The sequence below is a fragment of the Manis pentadactyla genome, chromosome 3 (genome assembly GCF_030020395.1).
Source record: "Manis pentadactyla isolate mManPen7 chromosome 3, mManPen7.hap1, whole genome shotgun sequence".
Taxonomy (NCBI): domain Eukaryota; kingdom Metazoa; phylum Chordata; class Mammalia; order Pholidota; family Manidae; genus Manis; species Manis pentadactyla.
In genome coordinates, this window is record NC_080021.1 from 189,659,153 (window position 1) to 189,680,758 (window position 21,606).

General features: G+C 48.3%; 2 protein-coding genes across 2 annotated transcripts in view; one reads left to right on the forward strand and one right to left on the reverse strand.

Moving 5' to 3' along the window:
* The window catches only part of GABBR2 (gamma-aminobutyric acid type B receptor subunit 2), a 338,133-nt gene extending 334,794 nt beyond the window's left edge, over positions 1-3,339 (reverse strand). Inside the window, exon 1 of the mRNA XM_036888312.2 lies at positions 3,028-3,339. Coding sequence (XP_036744207.1) covers positions 3,028-3,339 — 312 coding nt within the window. The remainder of the gene's footprint in view (positions 1-3,027) is intronic.
* Positions 3,338-20,109, forward strand: LOC118913945 (protein phosphatase 1 regulatory subunit 14C-like). Its single transcript, XM_057498885.1, has 2 exons — positions 3,338-3,538; positions 19,965-20,109. Exons 1-2 carry the CDS (start codon positions 3,338-3,340, stop codon positions 20,046-20,048), a joined length of 285 nt encoding a protein of 94 aa, XP_057354868.1. The 3' UTR covers positions 20,049-20,109.
* The last annotated feature ends 1,497 nt before the right edge of the window (positions 20,110-21,606 follow it).

A 21,606-nucleotide genomic window follows, 5' to 3' on the forward strand; every position in this document is an offset into this window, starting at 1 on the left:
ACCAGAGGAAAGACATACTGATTAGCCAATGCTCTGTTAGCAAATTTCTTTTTACAAACACCAGGTACTAAGCGGGGCTTTGAATATTCTATTGCTATTCCAATATAGTAGAGGGCCAACCTGGATAAATGTATTCAGGAGGCTTCTTTGAGACAGACTGTCCCAATGATCAGATGAACCCATTCCTTGCTAAATCTCCATCTTTTTGAAGACTGTGGACAAAGGTCCATCCTGGCTGCCCACACTAAGTGACAGGAAATGTCAGCAAAGCTAACCAAAATCCGTCCACCACACCCATCTTGTGTTCAAGTCTACAGACACAAGTGACACAGACAGCAGGCGGTTAGGGGGTGCACACAATCCACAAAAAGCCCATCTGAATAAAATGGACCCCAGATGCTGTAACACAGGCCCCAAACACGTTTCATATCACTATGGATTTTGCTGTAATTACCCAGGCTGATCTCTCCTTTACTTCAGCTGAGAGAAAAAGTACCTCTACTCTAAATGTGGGCCAACTGAAAATTTTAAGTATTAGGTCACCTAAGTGTTCTCTCAAATGTGACACCTCTTGGCAGGAGATAACATATTTGTTTGATTATAAGCCAGAATTCTTTTTTTCTGGTGATAGCTTCACTGACTCCTCATGAGATTTCAAAAGTGAGGGAAAACTAATGCGTCTCAATATTTAAGTTGTGACCAATTTATCACATCTAAACTTGCAATGTTTAATTTGTGAATTGACCCCAAAAGCAAATGAAAGAAGGGAGGCAGGAAACATTTATTTAGTGCTAACAGCATGCTGACAGAACACTAGCCACCGAACCCACCAGCTCATGGCATTTTCCACGCTACCCTGTTATTTCCCTTCAGCGTTGCATCACTGCCTTGCAGAGTACACATAATAGTCCCACTTTTCCAGATGTGCAAATCTAGGCACAGAGAGATTAGATTCCTCGTTCAAGGTCACCAGGGGGAGGATAACCAGTTTCTGACTAGAACCCAGGTCCAACCCACCCCAAAGCCCAGGCTCTGTGCCCCTTGAAGGGCTAGAGATGCCTCCTGTGTGCATGAGGCAGAGCTTACCCTCTGCCTTCCTCCCCACTGCTTCTGGCAGATTCCCACCAGCTGCAGAGCCTCCTCCTCTTGCCTTTGGGCCCTTTCACTCAGAAAGTCATCAAGACACACTTGAAAAATAAAATATAAAAGCTTCAGCCCACACCCTGAAACTAAGCACCCATCCCATTAGCCACAAACAAGCTAATATAAAATCTCTTTCAGAGAAGCTTTCTGAAGGGGATAAACTGGTGATGAACACATTATGCAGCTGGCAATATTTGATGATGATGCAAACAGGGCTGCCCTGTCTACAAATATTTTTTGTCTCCAAAGAACTGTCTCTCCTGTTCTCCAAAAGAACATGTATGGAAGCAACAAACAGTGCAGAGAAGACGTGCCTCGGTATTATTGCACTGCCTTCTCCATTTATGTGTGCCGGACAAATACCCCAGAGAACTTGACATGTTCGCGCAAAGACGGGAATCTCATTCAGAAATGATTCTACACCCGGGTTAGCTTTGCTCAGCCACCCGGTGTGCATCCTCCTGGGGCAGAGGAAGGCACTCCGCTGGCAGCAGCCTGCGCGCGCCGCCACCAACTGCCTCTCGTTCCTTCACCTTTTATTTACAGTGCAGAGCAGCCTGGTTCATCAGTGAAGGGGGGTGGCAGGGAATAAGACGCAATCCAGATTTCTGCTCTTTTCCGGGGACAAAAAAAAAGAGAGAGAGAGAAACCGACAGAGAAGGAAGCCGAGGCCAGACTGCACGATCAGCGCGGCGGCGCGACCCTCCTCTAGGAAGCGGGCTGCACCCGGGCTCTTGAAGCTCCCGGGGAGCCAGGGTCAAGCCCAGCGCCTCGACCGGGCTTGGCGCGGTGGAAGAGGCACCAACCCCGCGTGCAGAACAGGAAATCACTGCCCCCTTCAGGCTGCGGCCCGAGCGTAGGGGTTCCCCTCGGTCCGGAAAAACTCGTAAACCGACCTCGCGCGGCCGGCAGCCGCTCCTCCACGCCCGGTCGGCGCACCCCAGCACCCGGGCGGACGGTGAAGGTCCGCGCTGGGGCTTCAGCCGGGAACCCAAACAGAGGGCGTGAGGAGAAGTCTTGGGATGGGAAGCTCTCGGGTCTTAGGCTCCCCTCAGAGAAAGAGGCCGGGGAGCAAGCCCGTCTCTGCGCTCCAAGTCCTGGTTTTAAGTCTGCGCCCGTAAAAACTGCGCCTGCAGCCGCAGGGCCAGTAGCCGCAGGGCCAGCAGCGGCGCGACCGGACACCCCCGCACGTCCGGGGCGACACCTGTTCAGGGGTACTCTCCGTGCAATTAAACCGAGGGCGAGACTCCTCATGAAACCGCCCCGCTACAGGCAGCGCCGGGCTCATCCGGGCAGCACTGCGGAGCCGGCGGCCCCACACCTGCCCGCGCGGTGCCGGCTCCGAGCGGCTGGCGCGCACCAGGAGCCCAGCGCTGCTGCGCGCTCTGGCCCCTCGGGCCCCAGAGCTCTCCGGACCTCCAGGCGCGCCGCGGCTTTCCTGGGGGCCCGCGAGCAGGCCCGTGGCCTCTCTAGCGCAGGTGGCCCAGTTTAGTCAATGCGCCTGTTCCTCCCACTCGGCAATCCACAGCCCCACCAGCCGGACCTGGGCAGGGGCAACCACTGCAGGCCTTTTGGGGGTCCAATCCCCACCTTCCCACTCCTTCTCTGGTCAAAGCAAACGCTAGTCTTTACCCCACACCCAACACATACAACGCACACATACAGTCCCAGAGGAGAGAGATGCTCGGCAAATCTGGGTACCAGCTGTGCCGGCCGAGCCCGGCAGGACCCCGTGTAAGCACTGAGCACCAGCCCGCGGCGCCCTCGGCAGGCACTAGCAGGTCACCCGGGCTCTCTGCCCAAGGGCTGAAGCTTGCCCCTGTCCAGCACGCCCTCACCCATGGGCCCCCACAGCCCCGACGGCGCGGGCTGCTGGACACTCACCTCGGTGTCGTAGAGTCGCAGGTCGAGGAAGTAGGGGCGCAGGAGCGACTCGTTGCGGATCTGCTCGATGGCCAGCTCCACCGCAGGGAGCACGCCGCGCCCGATGCTGCCCTTGGCCACCTCCTTGGTGAGCGGCATGAGGCCCAGGATGGAGAGCGGCGGGCTGCTGGGCGGCGGCCGGGGGGCCCCTCGCGCCCAGCCCCAGGCCCCGGGCGCCAGAGGGAGCAGCAGCGCCAGCAGCAGGCGCAGCAGCGGGCGCGCGGGCGGCGGCGGCGGCGGCCCGGGCTGCCCGGAGCTCCGCGGGGAAGCCATGCCGCGCCGCGGGCTGCGGGCGCCGGCTCACTCGGCCCGCATGGCCTGGCCCGGCCCGCCGCCCCGCGCCACGCTCTTCCCGCGGCGCCCGCGCAATGGCGCCGGCCCCAGCCCCGGCTCGGGCTCGGGCTCCCGCTCCGCTCCGCTCAGAACGGCCGCGGCGGCGGCGCCCGTGACGGATCAGTCACGCCGGGAAGAGGTGGGAGCGAGCGGAGTGCGGGAGGCGGGGAGCGAGGGAGCAAACGCCGAGAGGGGGGCCGGCGTCTCCGCGCGCGCCTCTCCCGCCGCGGCCGCCCAGAACCAGGCCGCCTCCGCCCGCCCCCGTGCGCGCTCTGAGCTGCTCTCCCGCCGGGAGCTGCTCCGCGGCAGCCCCTGGAGCCCGGCCGGGGGAGGGCGGGCGGCAGGAAACGCGGGAGGCGAAGGCGCGGCTGCTTAGCGGCGGCTCGGGCCGCCTCCGGGGACGGGGACGGGCCGTGCGCGCCGCGGGAGGGGTAGGCGCTGGCGCTGCGGCGGCCGCGGGGAGGGCCGTCTTCCCAGCGCACGCACACACGCGCCCCCGGCCCTCCGCCGCGCGGGCTGCCGCTGCGCGCCGACCGCCGGGGACCTGAGCGCCCGGGGCAGCGGTCGGGGGAACGAGTACTGCATGCTTGGCACAGACAGCGGCCGTTGCCGCTGCGCCGGGAGCTTCCTGTAGCACCTGCACGGTGGTTTGGGACTGCTTCTCCGAGGTCTGTCTGGGAAGGTCTGGACTGTGAGCGTGCCACGGAGGCGTCCTAAAGGCACCTGCAGCCTATGCTTTCCTGTTCTGCACGGGTGTCCTGCGCCCCTGACTGGGCCCGAAGGGACGGCCGGAAGATGCGCTCGAACACCCCTTGGTGCTAGGGTGTCCAGCTCTTAGGGCCTTAGCTGAGAGCCCCCCAACCCCCTTCCCCACAAGACCCCAGAGGAGACTAGGGTCCTCATCTTGCCTGTGCTACTGCCCCCTCCAGGCATTTAACCTCCCTCGCGTCCTCACTCCCAAAGGGCTCCCCGCCCTAAAATCCTGTCCCTCAGGCAAGGCGGATCTGTGCTCCCTTGGACCTGGCCTCTCTCTGCTGGGTCGCACTGGCTAACCTTAAGCAAGTCAGTCCTGTGATCTGACCTAGGGCCTTGGGCTCCGTGTGCCTCTCCATGCTTGAATAGGGATCATGGTCATTAAAATATAAAATCCCAAGGAGTAATTAATGAGGGGGACACAGTAAGATATCATATCAGAAAACATCCTTGAGCCCAAACCAAACATCATGGGCGAGAGCAATGACCTTGTAACAAGGTTGAGAGTTTAACCTTCACTGAGTACTTACTGCAAGCCTTGTAATGTAATCCTCACAACCGCCCTATGAACTAAGTGCTGTGTTTATCATCCTCACTTTGTAGGTGAATACACTGAGGCTCAGAGAGGTTCCAGTGCTTACCCAAGAACACAGAGCTACTAAGGGAGGACTGGAAGCCAAAGCCAGCAGGGGCTCTTTACACAGCTCAGTGGGAGCCAGAATGGGGAACAGCTTCCCATACAGGAGAGGCACTGCACTGACTCTGGGTTGTTCTGGACCTCAGGTCCCTCAGGCATGTGATGAAGGAGTTGGACCAGATGATGTCCACAGATCCCCTTTTCTGGACTGAGGCAGGGGCAACCCTGAATCACAGGCTAAGTTATCAGGAAGCATGAAGACAGAGAAGGGAGGCTGAGTCCAGCTCCTGGAGAATACCTTGGACAGCTCTGGGGAAGCCAGGCCAAACTCTCCCTGTCCCAACTCCTCTTTCTAGGCTTCTGCAGACACCACTTCCTTGGCATCCCTTAGCATTTCCTCCTCCCCAGTCTGGAGAGCTCACCCTCTGAGCATCTCCACCAAATACATGGTCCAGAGGACAGTGTAATCCCTACACACTCGGCTGCTGTCTCACTTGACGTTACAGATACCCTCTAGTTATAGGCCTCTGGCATCTGCCATCCCTCGACTTAGCTCAGGTTTCTGAATGAGCATTTGCACTTTTTTTTTCCTTTTATTTCCCTTAGCCATTTGCGTTTTCCTTATAAGCTGTGCCAACATGGAGTATCTGCTGACACCTACATCTGGGAATAAGTTGAAAGCTGGCATAACTTTGCTTGACATTTACTAAGTGGTTGAAGGCTCTGCCTGGAAACTTTCCTTTCAGCATCTCCGTCTCCACTATGGGGTGACCTGGCTCCAACACATGTGACCTGGGACTAGTCCTGACCCAAGGAACACTGGCCTCACTCTGGCTGTCAGCCTGGCTCCATGCCAAACTCTGATCTCATTCTCCACTCCTGATGTCTAGGCATCCCTCTGGTTCCCAGATCCTGACTTGGCCTGTGTTCCAGTTTAGGTTACTGGATCCCTGGCAGTGTCCTGGGTCTGAGTTCATACCTTGGTCACCAGCCTCAACTCCAAGTTCCTCTTGAGTATGAGTCTAGCCTCTTGCTTTATAATAATCATTCATTCCTTCAGCCAATATGTTGCAGCATCTACTATGTGCTGGATGGTATCATAGGAGCTGAGGATATAGGAATAAACAAGCCAAACTAAAATCCCTGTTCTCATAAAATTGACATTCTAGTGGAGAAAGAGAGACAATAAACAGGAATAATAAGAATTTCTAGTATGTCAGTGTATAAAAAAGTGCTATGGAGAACAATAAAGCTGGAAAGGGGATTGAGACTGACAGGGTGGGGCTGCAATTTGAAATAGAAGGTCATGGAAGGACACACTGAGATGACTTTTCAGCAAAGGCCTGAAAGAGGCAAGTAAGCAAAATATGCAAATAATGTTACAGGTGGAGGAAAAGCAAGGGCAGGGCCTCCAAGAGACAGGAGTGGGCCTGGTATGTTCAAGGGACAGTGGAGAAGCCACAGGGAAAAGCAGTAGTAGTCAAGATCAGAGGTAGGCAAGATCAGGTAGGACCTAGGCATTGCGAGGACTTCGGCTAGCACATGGCCAGGTGAGGAACCACTGGTGGGTACTGAGTGAGGCAGTGACATGGTCTGTCTTTAACAGGGTCACTCTGGCAGCCAAGTGAAGCATTGGCTGGTCAGGGGAAGTGTGGAAGCAGGGAGACTAGTTAGCAAGCTATTACACTAAGCCACACGTGATGGCAAGAACCAGGGAGCAGGCAAGAGGCTGTGAGAACAAGTGGCTAGGTTAACAGTTGTTCTTATTAATGGGAATAAAGTGCACTGGCAAATGCCAAGTCTCAGGACTATGGTAAACTCTGATTCTCACAAGCTCATTTACCTTACAAGAGAGGTAGTAGAAACTTTAGAAAGCAGCATGCTCAGGGGCACATCCTAGACAGTGATAAAACACAGATGTCAGCCCAAGAGTATATGGCTTAAATTCTCATCTTCTTCCCCAAATCCTGCCTCCTTAGCAATCCTTTCTCCCATGCCTTCTTCCTACACACAAGAACCAGAAGCCAGTCTCCAAACCCTAGCTTAGCGGTTGGAGCTCTGTAGAAATATGATGCTCTTTCCCTTTCTGAGGATTTTGGGAGGCTCCATGGTCCATCTAGCTGCCTATTGGCAGGACACCCATCCCTTGGAGCAGTGTCTCAACACTGGGCAGCTAACCAGGCCTTCCTCTGTTGTCTGTCCTCCTTCCATATTGGACTGGATACCCCCACCACCCTGGTGCCAGCTGCTCAGATCTGGCCTCCCACAGCTGCCTCCTCCCAGGAACTGGGTCCAGTTTCCAACATCCTGTTCCCAGTCTGGCCTGTTATCTATAGTGCCTCTACTCTAGCTCCCAGAAAGGGAGGTCTTCTCTTACTTTTTTCTTTAAAAAAATCAAGCTATCTTTGTAAACATCTCCTGTGTAGTTCTCTTTCATGTTTACATTGAAATGTTTCTTTCAACCAAGTAGCTCAGCTGTTTTTTTAAAAAATACATTGTTTTCATTTTTTTTTAATGGATAAGTTATGAATGATGGCACCAAAAAAGATTAGCTGAATGAATCTAAGATGCTTTTCTGTTTTTACAAGGCATGTTTTTTAAACCATAAAATTGGGTTTCAGGCATCAAATGTGGTCTGGTGACACAGTTCGAGAAACAATAAGAGCTACCATTTATTAAACACCTACCTACTCCAAGCCAGACATCTTGGTATGCATCATCTTAATCTTCACTACTGCCTGAAAAATAGGTAGTAGGATCCCAGTTTTGCAAATTATGATACTGAGGTCCAGATGGATTAAATGAAGGCCTAATGATGCTCTGCAGAGGCAGTCACGGGGCCCAAGCCCAGTCTGCCTGACCCCAAACTCCTGCACGGGCCTCTGCCTTCAGGCCTCTCCTTGAGGATATCCTTCCATGACTGAGGAGGATGTCGTCTGTCAGAGGTAAAGGCCGCTGCCAACGGTCTACACCAGAAAGAGGTAAAGTGACTTGGCAGGGTCCCCCACCAAATTAAAAATAAAGCTGGCTCTCCTTCTGGGTTATCAGGGAAGACGGTTTGGAGATTCTGTGACTACACCTTCAGGAGTTGAAGTTAAGCCTCGGGCAGATCAGCAGAGCCTGGAGTCTTTCCTTCCACCCGTTTCTCTGAACAGTTTGAGAGCAGTGGAAGGCTGGGGGAGTTAGCTTGCTTCATGTCAGCTGGACGAGTCCTGAGCCGACACAGGCAAGACGTGTAGCTCATAACTGAGTGGCTTCCAGAATGACACTGGAGACTGGCAAAGGGGCCAAAGGCCCTGTCATGTAGAGGTTTCAAAAATAATAAGATCATTTCAAAGGAGATCTTGGATGGACAAGAGGCCCAGTTTAGGAACAGAGCCTTAGATGGGAAAGCCTCCAGTCCAACCACTCACCAAACCTAAGAGGTAATGGTGAATTTTGCAATCAGGCAGTCCTGGGTTCAAATTCAGGTGCACCAATGATTAATGTTGCAGCTGGGTATGTCACCCTCCTGACCTTCAGTTTCCTTTTCTGTAAAGTGGGAATAAATGATTTCTCTTTCAAAACAAGGTTTTGTATGGATTAAATAATAATAACAATAGCTAATATGGATTGAGCATTCACATGTGCCAGGCACTGTTCCAAACACTTGTCAAATAATTAACTCCCTTATTAAGTAAGATGATTCATATAAAATACTAGACACTTATTAGACATGCATAATAATAACACCAGAGATGGCAAGATCAGTGCCTCCTGAGGCTCCCATTCTATTATTGGTTGATAGGGTTTTTGTACATTAATTCTTAAGCTCCACAAAGTCAGGCTTCCTATAGCATTCACTCTGGATACCAATTTGCTTCTGGAGTCTACGGTGCTCTGTCTCACAACGGCAGCCCTTCATCAAAGAGAGCTCGTAAGCAACTCCTTACTCTCACTACCAGCCAAGTCTTCTCTTCCTCAGGAGAAATGTCCCCAGTTTCTTCAACTTCCCTGATCGCCAGTCTAGAGTCTGTTATGGCTCTCTTCAAAGGTGGTATCCAGAACTGGTCACAAACCCTCCATACGGGCCAAGAAGCATGTAGAATAGCAGGGACACCCCTCTGAGCTCAGGTCTCTGGACTGCTGTCCTGGCTGCAGCCCAGAGTTAACTGCATCTTGCTAGCAGCACATAACCCTTTGTACTATAGGCAGCCTGTGGTTCTTTGAGAGCCCTAGATTTGCCTTCTGTGGCATTGCTGTTGTGCTGTTTCAAATGAACAGCAAGACAGATCTCTCTAATCTGTTATCAGCAGTTTAATTCAGGAAACTATGCACAGGATTGAAGCATTTCATCCACTATTATGTCCCAACATTCCAGCCTGTTGAGGGTATCTTACATCTTAGGTCTCTTTAATTTCATATTTGCCAACTCTCTCAGTGCCATTGTTATCGGACAATCTGATTTTCTTTCTTAACCTGATGCATTGGTCAAAATGTTAAATGGAGACATGCCAAAGACAGAGTTTTGTGACTGTCCACACTGGGGGACATCTGTCCCCTCTGGTCCTGCGGCCAAATTCAATGCAGATTCCAACATTTGTGTTCAGCAGCCCATGTTCCTCCATCTTGCTCTCGAAAGTATCATGAGAACCCTTGCTAAAGCCCTTGTGACACCCCAGTGCACACGGTCTCCTTGATTTCTCTGAACTGCCAGACTAGTAACTGTACTAATTACAGTGGCTGTGGCTGGGTTGGATCTTGGTGAACCCATATCCACTCCTAGGGACCACCCCCTCTTCTCTATGTGATCAGACATCATCTGTATACTCAGTTCTTCTTAAACATATGGAGAGTCAGCACCCAGATCCCTCATTGCTGAAGTCACCCTGTTAGCCTCTAAAAATACCAAAACTGTGGGGCACCCCCCACCACATAGCTCTTCCTTCACTCATCTCCTGGAGATCCTTAGGTCACCCTCTGGATCTACCCACAGTTGCCTGCCCTCACGGGCACTTCAAGGACCTGAAGACATGGGATCATTTAAAGCATCTAGGCACCCTCTGAGATTCTCCTCATCTTTTGTTTCCCTCTTAATTGTGCTTGCTCCATTATTTCTGTCTGCTGGTTATTCTCCACCAAAATGTCTCAGTCACAGGCCTGGAGATGAGAAAGTTCTGTATTCTCTTTGTCATCCACTCATGCCCGCTCCAAGTGCACCTTACAAAGCCCCTTGACTGGTCCATGACTCATTTCAGTGTTAAGTGTCTGCACATTCAACAAGATTCTCCATTCTAGACCCCTACTTTCAGACTCTCTCCACTGTCCTAATTTTGGGGGTAGGGAGATTAACAGTATTGCACTATAACATATGTACAGAAAAGTGCACAGATCTTAATGCACAGCTCAATGAATTTTCATAAGGTGAATACACACATGTAAGCAGCACCAAGACCCAGAACATTATCAGCACCCAAAAGCCCCAACTGGGCCCCTGAGTCACTACCTTCCCCCAGGGTAACCACCATTCAGACCGTTAACATGATAAACTGTTTCTTTACCTTTCTTTGGTCTTGATATAAATGGAATCAGCATCTATACTCCTTTGTGCCTGGATGCTTTCACTCAGCATTTTGTTTGTGAGATTCACCCACATTATTATGTGTAGCTGTAGATCTTTTATTCTTATAGCTGTATGGTCCTCTTACTTTTACAATCTGACATCATCACCCCATCCCTGTGCATCACCTTGGTTTTCTCTCTACCCAGCCCCAGCCTGGCTGGTTGCAAGTCTAATTTGTATCCCCGCACTTACTCTTTTCCAATCCATCTTTCATCTACCCTGACAGACTAACCTTTCCAGAGCTTAGCTCTAATCATGTCTCTCCCAGCTCAAAACATTCTGTGGCTCCCTGTTATCTATGGAGCACAAATTCCCAAGACTGGGATTATAGGCTATTTACAATCTGGCTTCAATGTTTCCATCTTCAGGAACCAGATCTCTCTCCCCACACCTTCTATATTCTGACTACTTAGAATATATTAGCTGGCCCATAAACATGCCTACCTTTTCTGCCTCCATACCTTTGCTCATGCTATTCTTTCAACCTGGAATATTCTTCCCACTCTTTCTCCCATTGGCAGATTCCTTCAAGACCCAAGGTCAAATGTCACCCCACTGTGTTACCTCCTCCAGTCACTCCAGCAGAAATAATTGCTACCTTCTCTCAACTCCCATAGTAAGGCTTGGCTCATGCTGAGAGATATCACTTATCACTTCTTTAAAAGTTAATTACCACATTTCACCCATTCTAAGAGATACATTTTTATTCATCTCTGGAATCAGGATGCACTTCACCACTGATGACATCTTATAATTGGCTGTGTTTTTTTTCTTTCTTGGGGATACATAAAATAATGTTGTTGTAGATTTGATGAAATACAGAATTTCAATTTTGATAAACGCATTCTAGAAAGACTCTCTGGCACCACACTGTATTATATAGTGAGTGTTCATCTCTGGGTCCCTTTTCATGTGTAAGGCCATAGGCACACATAAAGCAAGCAACATGTGTTTGTTGAATGAGTAAATGCACATTACTCATTATTACCTGGACACCTTCTAAATGTGTTTCTGTCATGGGGAGAGGAGACAGCATGCAGAAGCCCTCTCAGTGTGGCTTTTCATGAGTTTCCTCACAAGGAGAAGAGGATTACCCTTTCCTCTGGGGGAGCTAGGGCCAGGTGACAGTGCGGGAGGACTGGGGTTAGCCACAGAGTTTTTGCTCCCCTATGCCTGGCATTGCTGGGGATGGTTGGGGAGTGAGTTAGAGAGGATTAATTTAATGATGAATCCTTGATCAGCAAAGCAAGCTTCAATTATAACATCCTTCCTATCAGGGAAATATGATTTGCTTTCAAGGATATGATTTATGGCCTGGTTTCCAGGAGCACACTGCGACAGGAAGCAGTACATCCTATCTTGCCAATCTTGTTCCAAGCCTTCCTCTATGAATGACAACAGTGAGTCTTTTCATTTGCTTTTTCCTAATGAAATCAGTTATTCCCTCTGTGCCCCCTCCAACCTGGCTATATATTATATTAAATAACAAAGGACAGATATTTGTGTCTGGCATCTGACTTCAGTTACTCTTTGCCCCTTTCTTAATATTCCATCCATTCAAATTTCACAGGTGATTGTGGCAAAATATGACATGCTCTATTGTTTTTCATGTGCTTCTAAAATTTGGACATACAACCTATATTGTCACATACTTTGGGATGATCCACTTTATGTGAGTAACAATACTGTCTTTCCCTGATATTGCACACCCTACACAATGGGCATGGACCCTCTGTCCTCAGACAGGTCCATGTCTATGTTTAAAAGGATTGCTTTGGAAGGGAGTTTGCTCTTATGTTCACTAGAGATCCTGAACAAGGTAACAGTTTTATGGGATTTTCTCCAGTTTTAGGCCAGATTAATAAAGAATTTTGTATATGTGTCAGGCATTGCTTTCTGTTGGATGGTGTTCCTGGGTATTTCAAGGGCAGGGACAGTGCCAGGCCGATGAGCTTCATAAAGTTCAATTGCATGGCCATCTGGACTTCCTTTGGGGACTTTATTTTATTGATATCTTTATTTTGCCAGGATCTTGGAAAGTACTTTTTTTTATATATACAATGTTCATTATCTTTTTAGCAAATTAGATGCCTCTGGGAATTCTCTAAATTCTGTCTTCTTCTTTAAAAGATGGATACAGTCGCTTGCGATGTGAAAACAACAAATAAAAAATTTCTTGGTGTCAAGTCAGTGACCTCTGGCTAATAGCATCAGGGGTGAGAGGTAATGGAGGGGTGAAAACAGATTTATTTTTTGCTTTATATGCTTCTGTACCGTTTGAATTTTTTTTTCTTACCATGAGTGTAATTTTTTTATTAAGGGAGAAAAAGTTTTTTGTATCACTTTCTCTCTGCTTTGTTATTGCTTTCGGTTGTTTTTCTCTCTCATATTTTCATTTTGAGAAGTTTAGCCAGAGGATGACTGTTCATTAAAAAAAAAAAAAAATCCCACAAGAACAAAACAAAGATTAAAAAAAAAAACTACATTTGGTTTCTGTTGTTTACTATTTTCGTTTTCAATTTTCTTTTTATCTATGCCCTGATTTTTTTTTCCGTTTTTGATTTAATCTTATAATAGAAACAAAATAAAACCCATATGTCTCTAAAAAATATATTTCTTTGGAGGCTGTTAGGGACCCATTAGAGAATCTGTGGGAGCTACAGATTCCCTCGTCAGAGACACACAGCTCCAGGGGTTGTACTCCCCAAATATCTATTCCATATAATCTAGTGCACAATGTCCTTTGTGTATATTATCCATTAAATTATCTCATTAATAATTCTGTGAGGTGTTCTTATGCTCCTTTTACAGAAGAGAAAATGGAGTCTTACAAAGGTTGAATGATTTGCCCAAGCTAGCAGCGGAAAAGTGACAAACTTTGGGTTGTAATTCTGGACTTGCAGGGCTAATCGGTCTTTTCCATAGTGTCAAGGTTAAGTGAACTGTTGATTTTCTAACTTCTCATACCGTTTCCATTCTGTTTTTTAAAAGTGGGTACCTGATGTTGCAGATTATTTTCTTTGCTGTTATTTTTGGCAAGGTCCCCTGTGGCTTGCATGCTCTTCTCTGAACATCATCTTCTGCTGGGTATGAGTCTCCAAGGGGGCCGTTTGACTGATTGTTACTTTGGAGGTCCTCAAGAAATAACCTAGAAGCATATCAGAGGGCCTGGATTTCAACTTCATCACGTCAGCACCCTGGCACATGACGGCACAATCTCTAGGGGCAGGAAAAGGAGGAGGGGTACTGGGAGGGAAGACAGCGGGGAGCAAAGACGATGACTTGGGAACTGTGTTTGTTCCCTATATACCTCAGTTTCCTCTTTTTAAAATGGGGTGCACAAAGGGATGAAAGATAGAGCATAGGGCATATAGTCAATAATAGTGCAATAGCTTTGCTTGGTGGCAGGCAGTAGCCACACTATGGTGTTTTGTAACGTGTGTAATTGTTGAATCACTATTTGGTAATCCGTTGCAGGCATACCACACCACTCCAAGAGGCTTAAAAAAGCTAATATTGTACATCAACCATACTCTAATTTTTAAAATTGGGGTGAGTGATGATCATGAACAATTTTAACAATAAAAACATATTGGGCATTTACCATGTTCCTGACGCTGTGCTTAGTGCTTTATAACTAGGAAAGGGCAAAGCTGGGACTCTGACTGGGTCTGAAGGCCATCCAAGGCCACTGTCCCTGTAGCCTGTACTCCGCCACCCCTCCCTGGCTACTCTAGCAGGACCCTCCTCTCTAAATGATTGGCAGAAGATCAAAGGGGTGTGAAAAGAGACGCCACACCCTTCCAAATATCTCTTTCTGAAAATTACTTGGCAAAAGCCAACATTTTTAATGTTCATGAAAATGATATTGTGACCAATGAAAAATTAATGTTTTGAGTCTATTTTTAGACATTTATTTATCTCATAATCCATTATAATAACGTGAGCATATTTTGGGAGCTCTTTCTTTCTCCTTAAGAGAAAAGTTACTTTCTCCCTGACTCACACAACCAGAGTGTTACTATGGTTTGACTTAATTTAAAAAGACTCAAAAGCTATACATACATGTATTTGGGGGATTTATTCAAAACAGAGAGCAGTACTATCATCCCCCATTGTGATGATCTGATCCACTTTCATACTGGCTACTTCCGGCCCCCAAACAGCCTGAACACCGGAACTTTGTGCCTTTCTGCACGTGAAACCCTCCACCTGGAAAGCTTGTCCCTCCAACTCTAAACTGCATCTGCTTATCAGCCAAAATTAAATTCCACCTTCTCTGTGAAGTCTTCCATGGTTGTCCCTTTAAGGAGATACCCCTCTTATCTTTGGAACATTCAGCCCTTGAACCTCACCTCCTGCAGAGCACTGAGCACATTTGACATCTTCACTTTCTAGCATTTCTCCAATTTCCCTGCTCGGCTCTCAGAATCCTCTGGGTCAGATTCATTCTCACACCTGGCCCTCCATGTGCTTTGTCCTTCTCATTGTTTAATCACTCCGCACTTGATACCACATGTTTTGGTAATCTGTTGCAGGCATACCACACCACTCCAAGAGGCTTAAAGTAGCAACTGCTAATGATTAAAAAAAAAAAAAAAAAAGCAACTGCTTTGTTTGCTCATGACTGTCATTGGGGCTGGGCTCAGCTGGGCAGTTCTTCTGCTGGTCTTGCTGGTGGTTGCTCATGTGCCTGCATTCTATGGACAAGTTGGCCATAGGTTGGACTCAGCTCCATCCAGTCTTGGAGCCTCTCCCTTTCTGCGGGGCCTCTGTACATGGTCTCTCTGTGGGGGTCTCTCCAGAGGGTAGCCAGAGATTTTATGTGGCACCTCAGGACTCTGAGAGGTTGAAGGCGGAAACCCCAGGTCTTCTTACGGTGCGGTGTAAGTCACCTCCATCACATTCTGTTAGAAAGCAAGTCACACACCCAGCCCAGATTCAAGAGGAGAGGACATCAACAAATCATAGACACCAGGAGACAGAGTGTGCTGGGGCCGCCAGAGCCACAGAGCGCCACAGCACACATCTGTCTGCCCGCCTTGCATGGGTCTAGCCTTCGGGGCAGGGCTGCATCTCCAGAGCCAGCGCAGTGACTGGCACTGAGTGAAGTGCTGAGTGGGGAGGAAAGAAGAAATTCCTCTAACAGGAGTCAGGAAACAGAGGCTCTGGACCTGTTTTGTCACAGCATGACCTTGGGCCTGTCCCTGCCCTTCTCTAGACCTCAGTTTCCCCATCTATACCATGAGAGGGTAAACAGATCTTTAAGATTTCGTGTGTGGCTGACATTCTGTGACTTCACTGGGCACAGTACTGACCACAGGACCATGCATAGCCACACCCAACATCTGGCCCTTCCCTGGATAGGCTGTTTTTAAGCCTCTGCTCCTTTTCACATGTCATTTTCTCTGCCTGGCCTATCCTGTCTTTTTTCCCATGCGGTACATTTCTTGAACCTCATTGGCAGAGGGTGAGCTAACCACCTCTTCAGCTTGAGACACATTCATCATCCATTCCATACCATACCCTTCTGTTTAGTTTTTCCTTTCAGCTCTAATCCCTGTTCCACCCCCAGCTCCCAACCTGGCCATTCCATGGGCCTGATACATGTCACATGTTATCTAACCTTGTAAAATATCTGCTCCTCTGGCAATGGGTGCCCATGCCACCTTCACCTCTCCATTTTCACAAACACAACCCTATGAGTGTCCTTGGACATCTCTCAGGTACCTGAGGAGAGTTGCTTTCAGATATATATCTAGGATTGGCATTGCTGGTCACAGGTATGTGAGTCAGTCTAACCGGGGAACAGAACCTACTTGAGTATTTGAAACAGAGGGACTTGAGTGAAGGGAACTGGTTACTCAGGGAATGACAGGGCAGAGAAGCCACGTGGGGACAGTGAGACAGTCAGAAGTAAGTCACAGCAGGAAACTGTGACCTTCCCAGGCTGGAGAGCAGGAGAGAGATGTTACCTAGTAAAGCTGGCATCATAACTGACTGGTCCTGACCCCTGGGGGGAGGGGTAGCTGCTGCTTGGAGATGCCACCTGAGGCTGAAAGGAGGAGGAGGAGCAATGCCCTGGCTCCTCCCTTCCTCCCACCCTCCAGCTTCCTGTCAGTGACTCTCAGCACAAGTGAGCTGGCAAAGATCCTGGGGAACACAACCTGCAGGGAGAGGATCCCCCAGACAGAACACAGCAGGTGAAGGACGAGAAACACAGATCTTAGGGCACACCAGCCTGGGACTGTCACCTCAGCAGGTATATACTCAGAATCCCTCAATCTGCCAGACTGCCCTCCAGATGGCTGTGCCTGTTTAACACAGCCCACATTCTTGCCAACACTTAGCATTATCCAACCTTCTAATTTTTTAAAAATCAATGGGTATAAAGCAAAATCTCGCTGTTTTATCTTGCATTTCTCTCAGTTACTGGTGAGGCCGAGCATCTCTGCACATATTTATCAACAATTCAAGTTTCAGCTTCTGTGAAATAGCCTCTTATTGGTTTGCAAATAGTTATTGTATAATCTAGCTATTACTCCCTTGTCAGATTTAGATAGTGAAAGTATCTTCTCCCCATCTGTTAACTTGGTAACCTTCATTTAAAAGGAAATCTTTAATTTTGGTGTTGTCACACTTACTGTATTATTACTCTCATTTGCCTTAGGGCTTTGTGTTTTAGTATCTTTTTCAGAAGTTTGTCCCCACATGCCAGCTTTATGACCTTGGACAGGTATGTCCCTTTAGTTGCCTTTATTATAATTCTATAAGCCTAAAACTTTAGAGAGATAGGAAGAAACTTGGTATTTTCTCCAGGTTTCCTATGTGGCCCAAGTTTGAGCTATTGTCTAAGGGAGGTGTAGTTATCACTAAACAAGGCTTAGTTTTCTGAGGTGTTAACTTCTCCAAGAACATACTAGACATTGTCTTCACAAACAACACATTAGAAATAGCAAGGCAGAATATGAAGGGAAGATGCATGTAATAAAATTGGTTTCCAAGCCAGAACCCTCTTGGGAAACTAAGTAAAGGAAGTAAATACAAAACTGAAAGTTGGCATTTCTCAGGTCTCGCTTTCCTCAGGTGTCATGTCTCAAGGAAATACACATATCTCAAGTTCATTTTCATTCCTATCATGTCTTTAAAGGGTTAACAAACTGATATGTTTCATGGCTGTGGAGAGACAGAAAGAGCTTTGTACACAGATGGCAGAAAGACCCCAGTCTAACATGGAGCCGATCTGTGATTTTTCACAACACCCCAATTCTTTGAAGTGCAATTTTGCCTTGACCTGGAAAATGATATTTATCATGTAAAGTTCTTTCCTAAGAAGCTTCAATCAGGGAGTGGGAATGGAAGCTTGCAACTTATATAGATTTTTTAATCACCTGCTATATGCTAGGCACTAGGATTACTTCTTCCCACTTAATTCTCACAATCCCCACAGGAGAGAAATTTATTATCCCCATTTTACAGATGGGAAGACTGAGATATTTAGAGATTTGGAGTGGTTGTCAGTTCCCCAGGCGCAAATAGCTAGGACTGCTTGCCCTGCCCTTACCTAGACTGGAAACATGGAGTTATTGGGCATGCGGACTGTAGCTCTTCTATTATGATGCTATCATAACACAGATGATGTACCCAGGTCTTTCCTTGGTCCCAGTTTAGGTGTTCTTGCAGCCCTGGCAGCCCCAGGGATTCCCAAACTTAGCTGTAGAGGCTTGGGGGTTCCCTGGAGATAGGCATGGAGTGGTTCCTATGATCCAACTAAGTGGTGAAGGTCTGGAAGGACCTCACCCACTCCAAGGGACAGAGGTGGGCAAGACGCCTCCAGGAGATGCATGTTCCCGTGCATACAACAGGACCCAGAAACAACCAGGGGAGTCCCCAGGAGAGAGGCTTCCTCTTAGCCCTGTAGGTCCAGGAAACTTTGCAGTTCCCCAGCCCCCTATTCCACTCCCAGGAGATAAAGCTGCCTACAACCAGTGGGTGGACACAGGGCAAAGGACTCTGAGGGTGGCAGAGGGTGTGGTACCACAACTTGGGCTAAACACAGCTATGGGCATAGGGTACTCTGTCATTGCCACCCTTGAGTGTCACCTACCCACTTAGGCTAAGGGTCCTGGGGTCAGTGGTCTCAGATACCCGCTCCCCACTTTGAGACTGGATAGATTTCCCTCCAAACCCCATTCACAGGAAACTCCCAGGACCCAGCCAGCAATGCTGATGCTTCTCCACTCAGGCACATGTCGGCTGACAAACAAGGCATCAGGCAGACTGTAGGAGCAATGGATCTCCTCTCCTTTCTCAGAAAATAACTATTAAGTCACAAAATGTCAGAACTGGGAGGACCTTCAGAGATGGTCCATCAAACCTGCCTTATGGCACAGGTGGGAAAACAGGCTCAGAGATGGCAAGCCAGGATGCACAGCACAGCAGCAGCCAGCTGGGCCTCCATCCCAGCAGTGCTCTCAGCTCAAGTGATTCCTAGAAGCCCCCATGATAAAAGCCCTCCTCCCTGGAGACCACTGCGGATTTGCAGCTAAGAAACCAGGATATTCCTCTGTATTTTGAAAACTCAAAGGCATTGCCCTCTTGTTTTTAAATTTTTTCCCTGATTCATTTGGGCTCATGTGGTTTACAGAAATCTTGTTTCTCCCAAGAAAACCACAAAGAAATTATGGCTTCCTGTATAGAATCCCTGGGAGGTGTAGGACTCAAGAAACGTTCTGCTTCTCCTGCAGAGCCCATGGGGACTGAGAGGAATCCCAAGCCTAATGTCTCCCAGGGAGCAGCCTTGTGATGCTGGGACAAGGATCAGAGGCAGATGTGGCTGGTGAGGCAGAGAAACAGTGACTGGGAGTTGACTTGGTTGCAGTTTGCAGTTTTGTCACTGATTTGTTGTGTGGCCTCGGGCAGATACCATCCTATTCTGGGCCTGTTTTATCTCCCATAATTTGGAGGAAAGATGGGATATTCGAAGTGCCCTTCCAGAGCCCCAGTTCCCCGCTACTGTCCCTGGACACCACTTCCAGCCTTCCTTCTGTGCTTGCAAAGCCTGGGAAGGGTGGGAGGGTATTTCCCAGTGAGTTTTCTTTCCATTTAAGATTTACTAAGTGACTTGTCCACATTTTTCTGGAAGTGGTAGTGGTTGGGTAAGGAGCTCCCTAGGTGCTTTGTCCAGATATGACCAGAGAAATCGGGAAAGAGAATCTACAGATCGCTCTGGGCTGACATTGCTGCCACAGGATGATGTTAATTCTGCTGTTTACAGAAATAAGTCCAGTGTGAGTGGAGGCATTTTGGTGTTAAAAACCAGATGGTATTTCCTGCCTTGATCAGCCTCAGAGCTTTGGTTCCCATGACAACCCTGAGGTTCCACCTACTGCAACTTCCCTGTTCTCCAAGCCTCTTCCTCTCCCACCATTGTGCCAGGGGCCCTGGAGAATAAAGCCACTAGGTAGCATGTGCAAAGCACTTTATACAGTTTATAACACACTCCAATATTTGTTATCTCGTCTACTCCTCGCCACAGCCTTGCCAGATAGCACTTGGTGTTCTATTTTACAGATGGAAATCAAGGCCTCAGAGATGAGATGGCATACCCTCTCAGCCCTCAGGTGTGTCAGCAGGACCCAAACCCAGGTTTTATGACTTTGGACCTCAGGTGGAGCCCATGAAACCAGGACAAATACAAATGCCCTGCCCTGCAGCCCATCTACTTCCTTGTGATGCCCAAGAGGTCAACTCTATACATACATTGGGTCAGGATCAAGGTGTGGCACCTTTAGGAAAGTTACTGAACATCTCTGTGCCTCACTTTCCTCATCTGTAAAACAGTTGGTAATCATGGTATATCTGGCTGGGTGACAGCATCATATCGGTATGTTTATAAAATCACTGTAAATGCTTATGGGATTTGAAGGGAGACCTGAGAAGCATGGGTGAGTTCAGTTCTACTCTAGGTGGTTTTGCTTGTTGGAGCCTGTTTCGTTCTCTGTGTAAGAGGCAACAGCCTCAGGGTGCTCATGTGGATGTTGTGCAGGGTGAGAATAAAGCATGGAAGGGCCTTGGAGAGTACCTCTTCTCATGCTGCAGCACGCACATGCATCCCCGGGGAACCTTGTGAAGATGCAGGTTATGGCTCAGTCATGTGAGGCATGCTTGCTTTTCTTACAAGCCTCCAAGGGATGCCAAAGTTGCTGGTTCACGGACCACACTTTGAGTAGCAAGACTGTACCTAAGAAAGCACCATGCAAGTGCTATTAACGAGTCATGCAGAAAGCCGTGCCCACAGCCTTCCAGTTACAAGCTCAAAAACTCAAAAAGCTTGGAGGGCCCACTGGGAGTGTCAGCAGGAACCCATTTGGAGAGTTTTCCCAGGTGGGAGTTTTGTCAGGAAAAGGGTTCCTACACCTCTAGCCCTTGAACCCCTAACAGGGCTCCGTTGACAGCTATACCTATCTCAGGGCTTTCAAAAGAGGATGTAAAAATATTCTTACATCTTGCACATCAAAATATACTCATTGATAATAACTTATGCAATTATTTGAAAATAAAAATAAACGTTTTAATTTTAAAAAGTGTGGCCCAGGAATGTTTAAGTGATCCATGTTCAAGACCATGGTGGGAAGTGGATCAAAGTAGACCTGTTACACAGGTCTAAAGAAGACACCCTGCACCTTGTGCTCTTTTGTCCAATTCTTTCTTTGCATCTTGCCCTACACAATGTGGGTTGTAAACTGAATTATGTGTGTTAAGTTCTTTGCTATTTACCAAACAAATATTTTCCACTCATTCTTGCAATTCATTTGGCCAGTTGCATTCCTAGGCCTTGCCTCAGGTCCATAGCCCAGCTCCCCTGCTACCAGCTTGGAGTTCACTGATGTGGCAGAGCACATTCCCTGCACTGTGGCTGGTGCACAGCTCCTGTGGCCTGACCTCCAAGGAAATGTGAGAGAAAACAAACATTTAAAAGCAGCTAATGCCCATGAGCACTCACCCTGGGCCAGGTACCATGTTGAACATTTCACCTAAATTATCTCAGTTAATCCTCACGCTACCATATGAACCAGGATTGTTATCTCTCCAGTGGGTCCTAACCTCCACTGAAGCAGGGACTTTGCTTAGCTTCCTGGTGCATTCCAGTGACTAGGACGGTGCTTCATCAGCAGGGCTGAATGAGTTTGTAAATCGTTGTTTCAGCAATCGA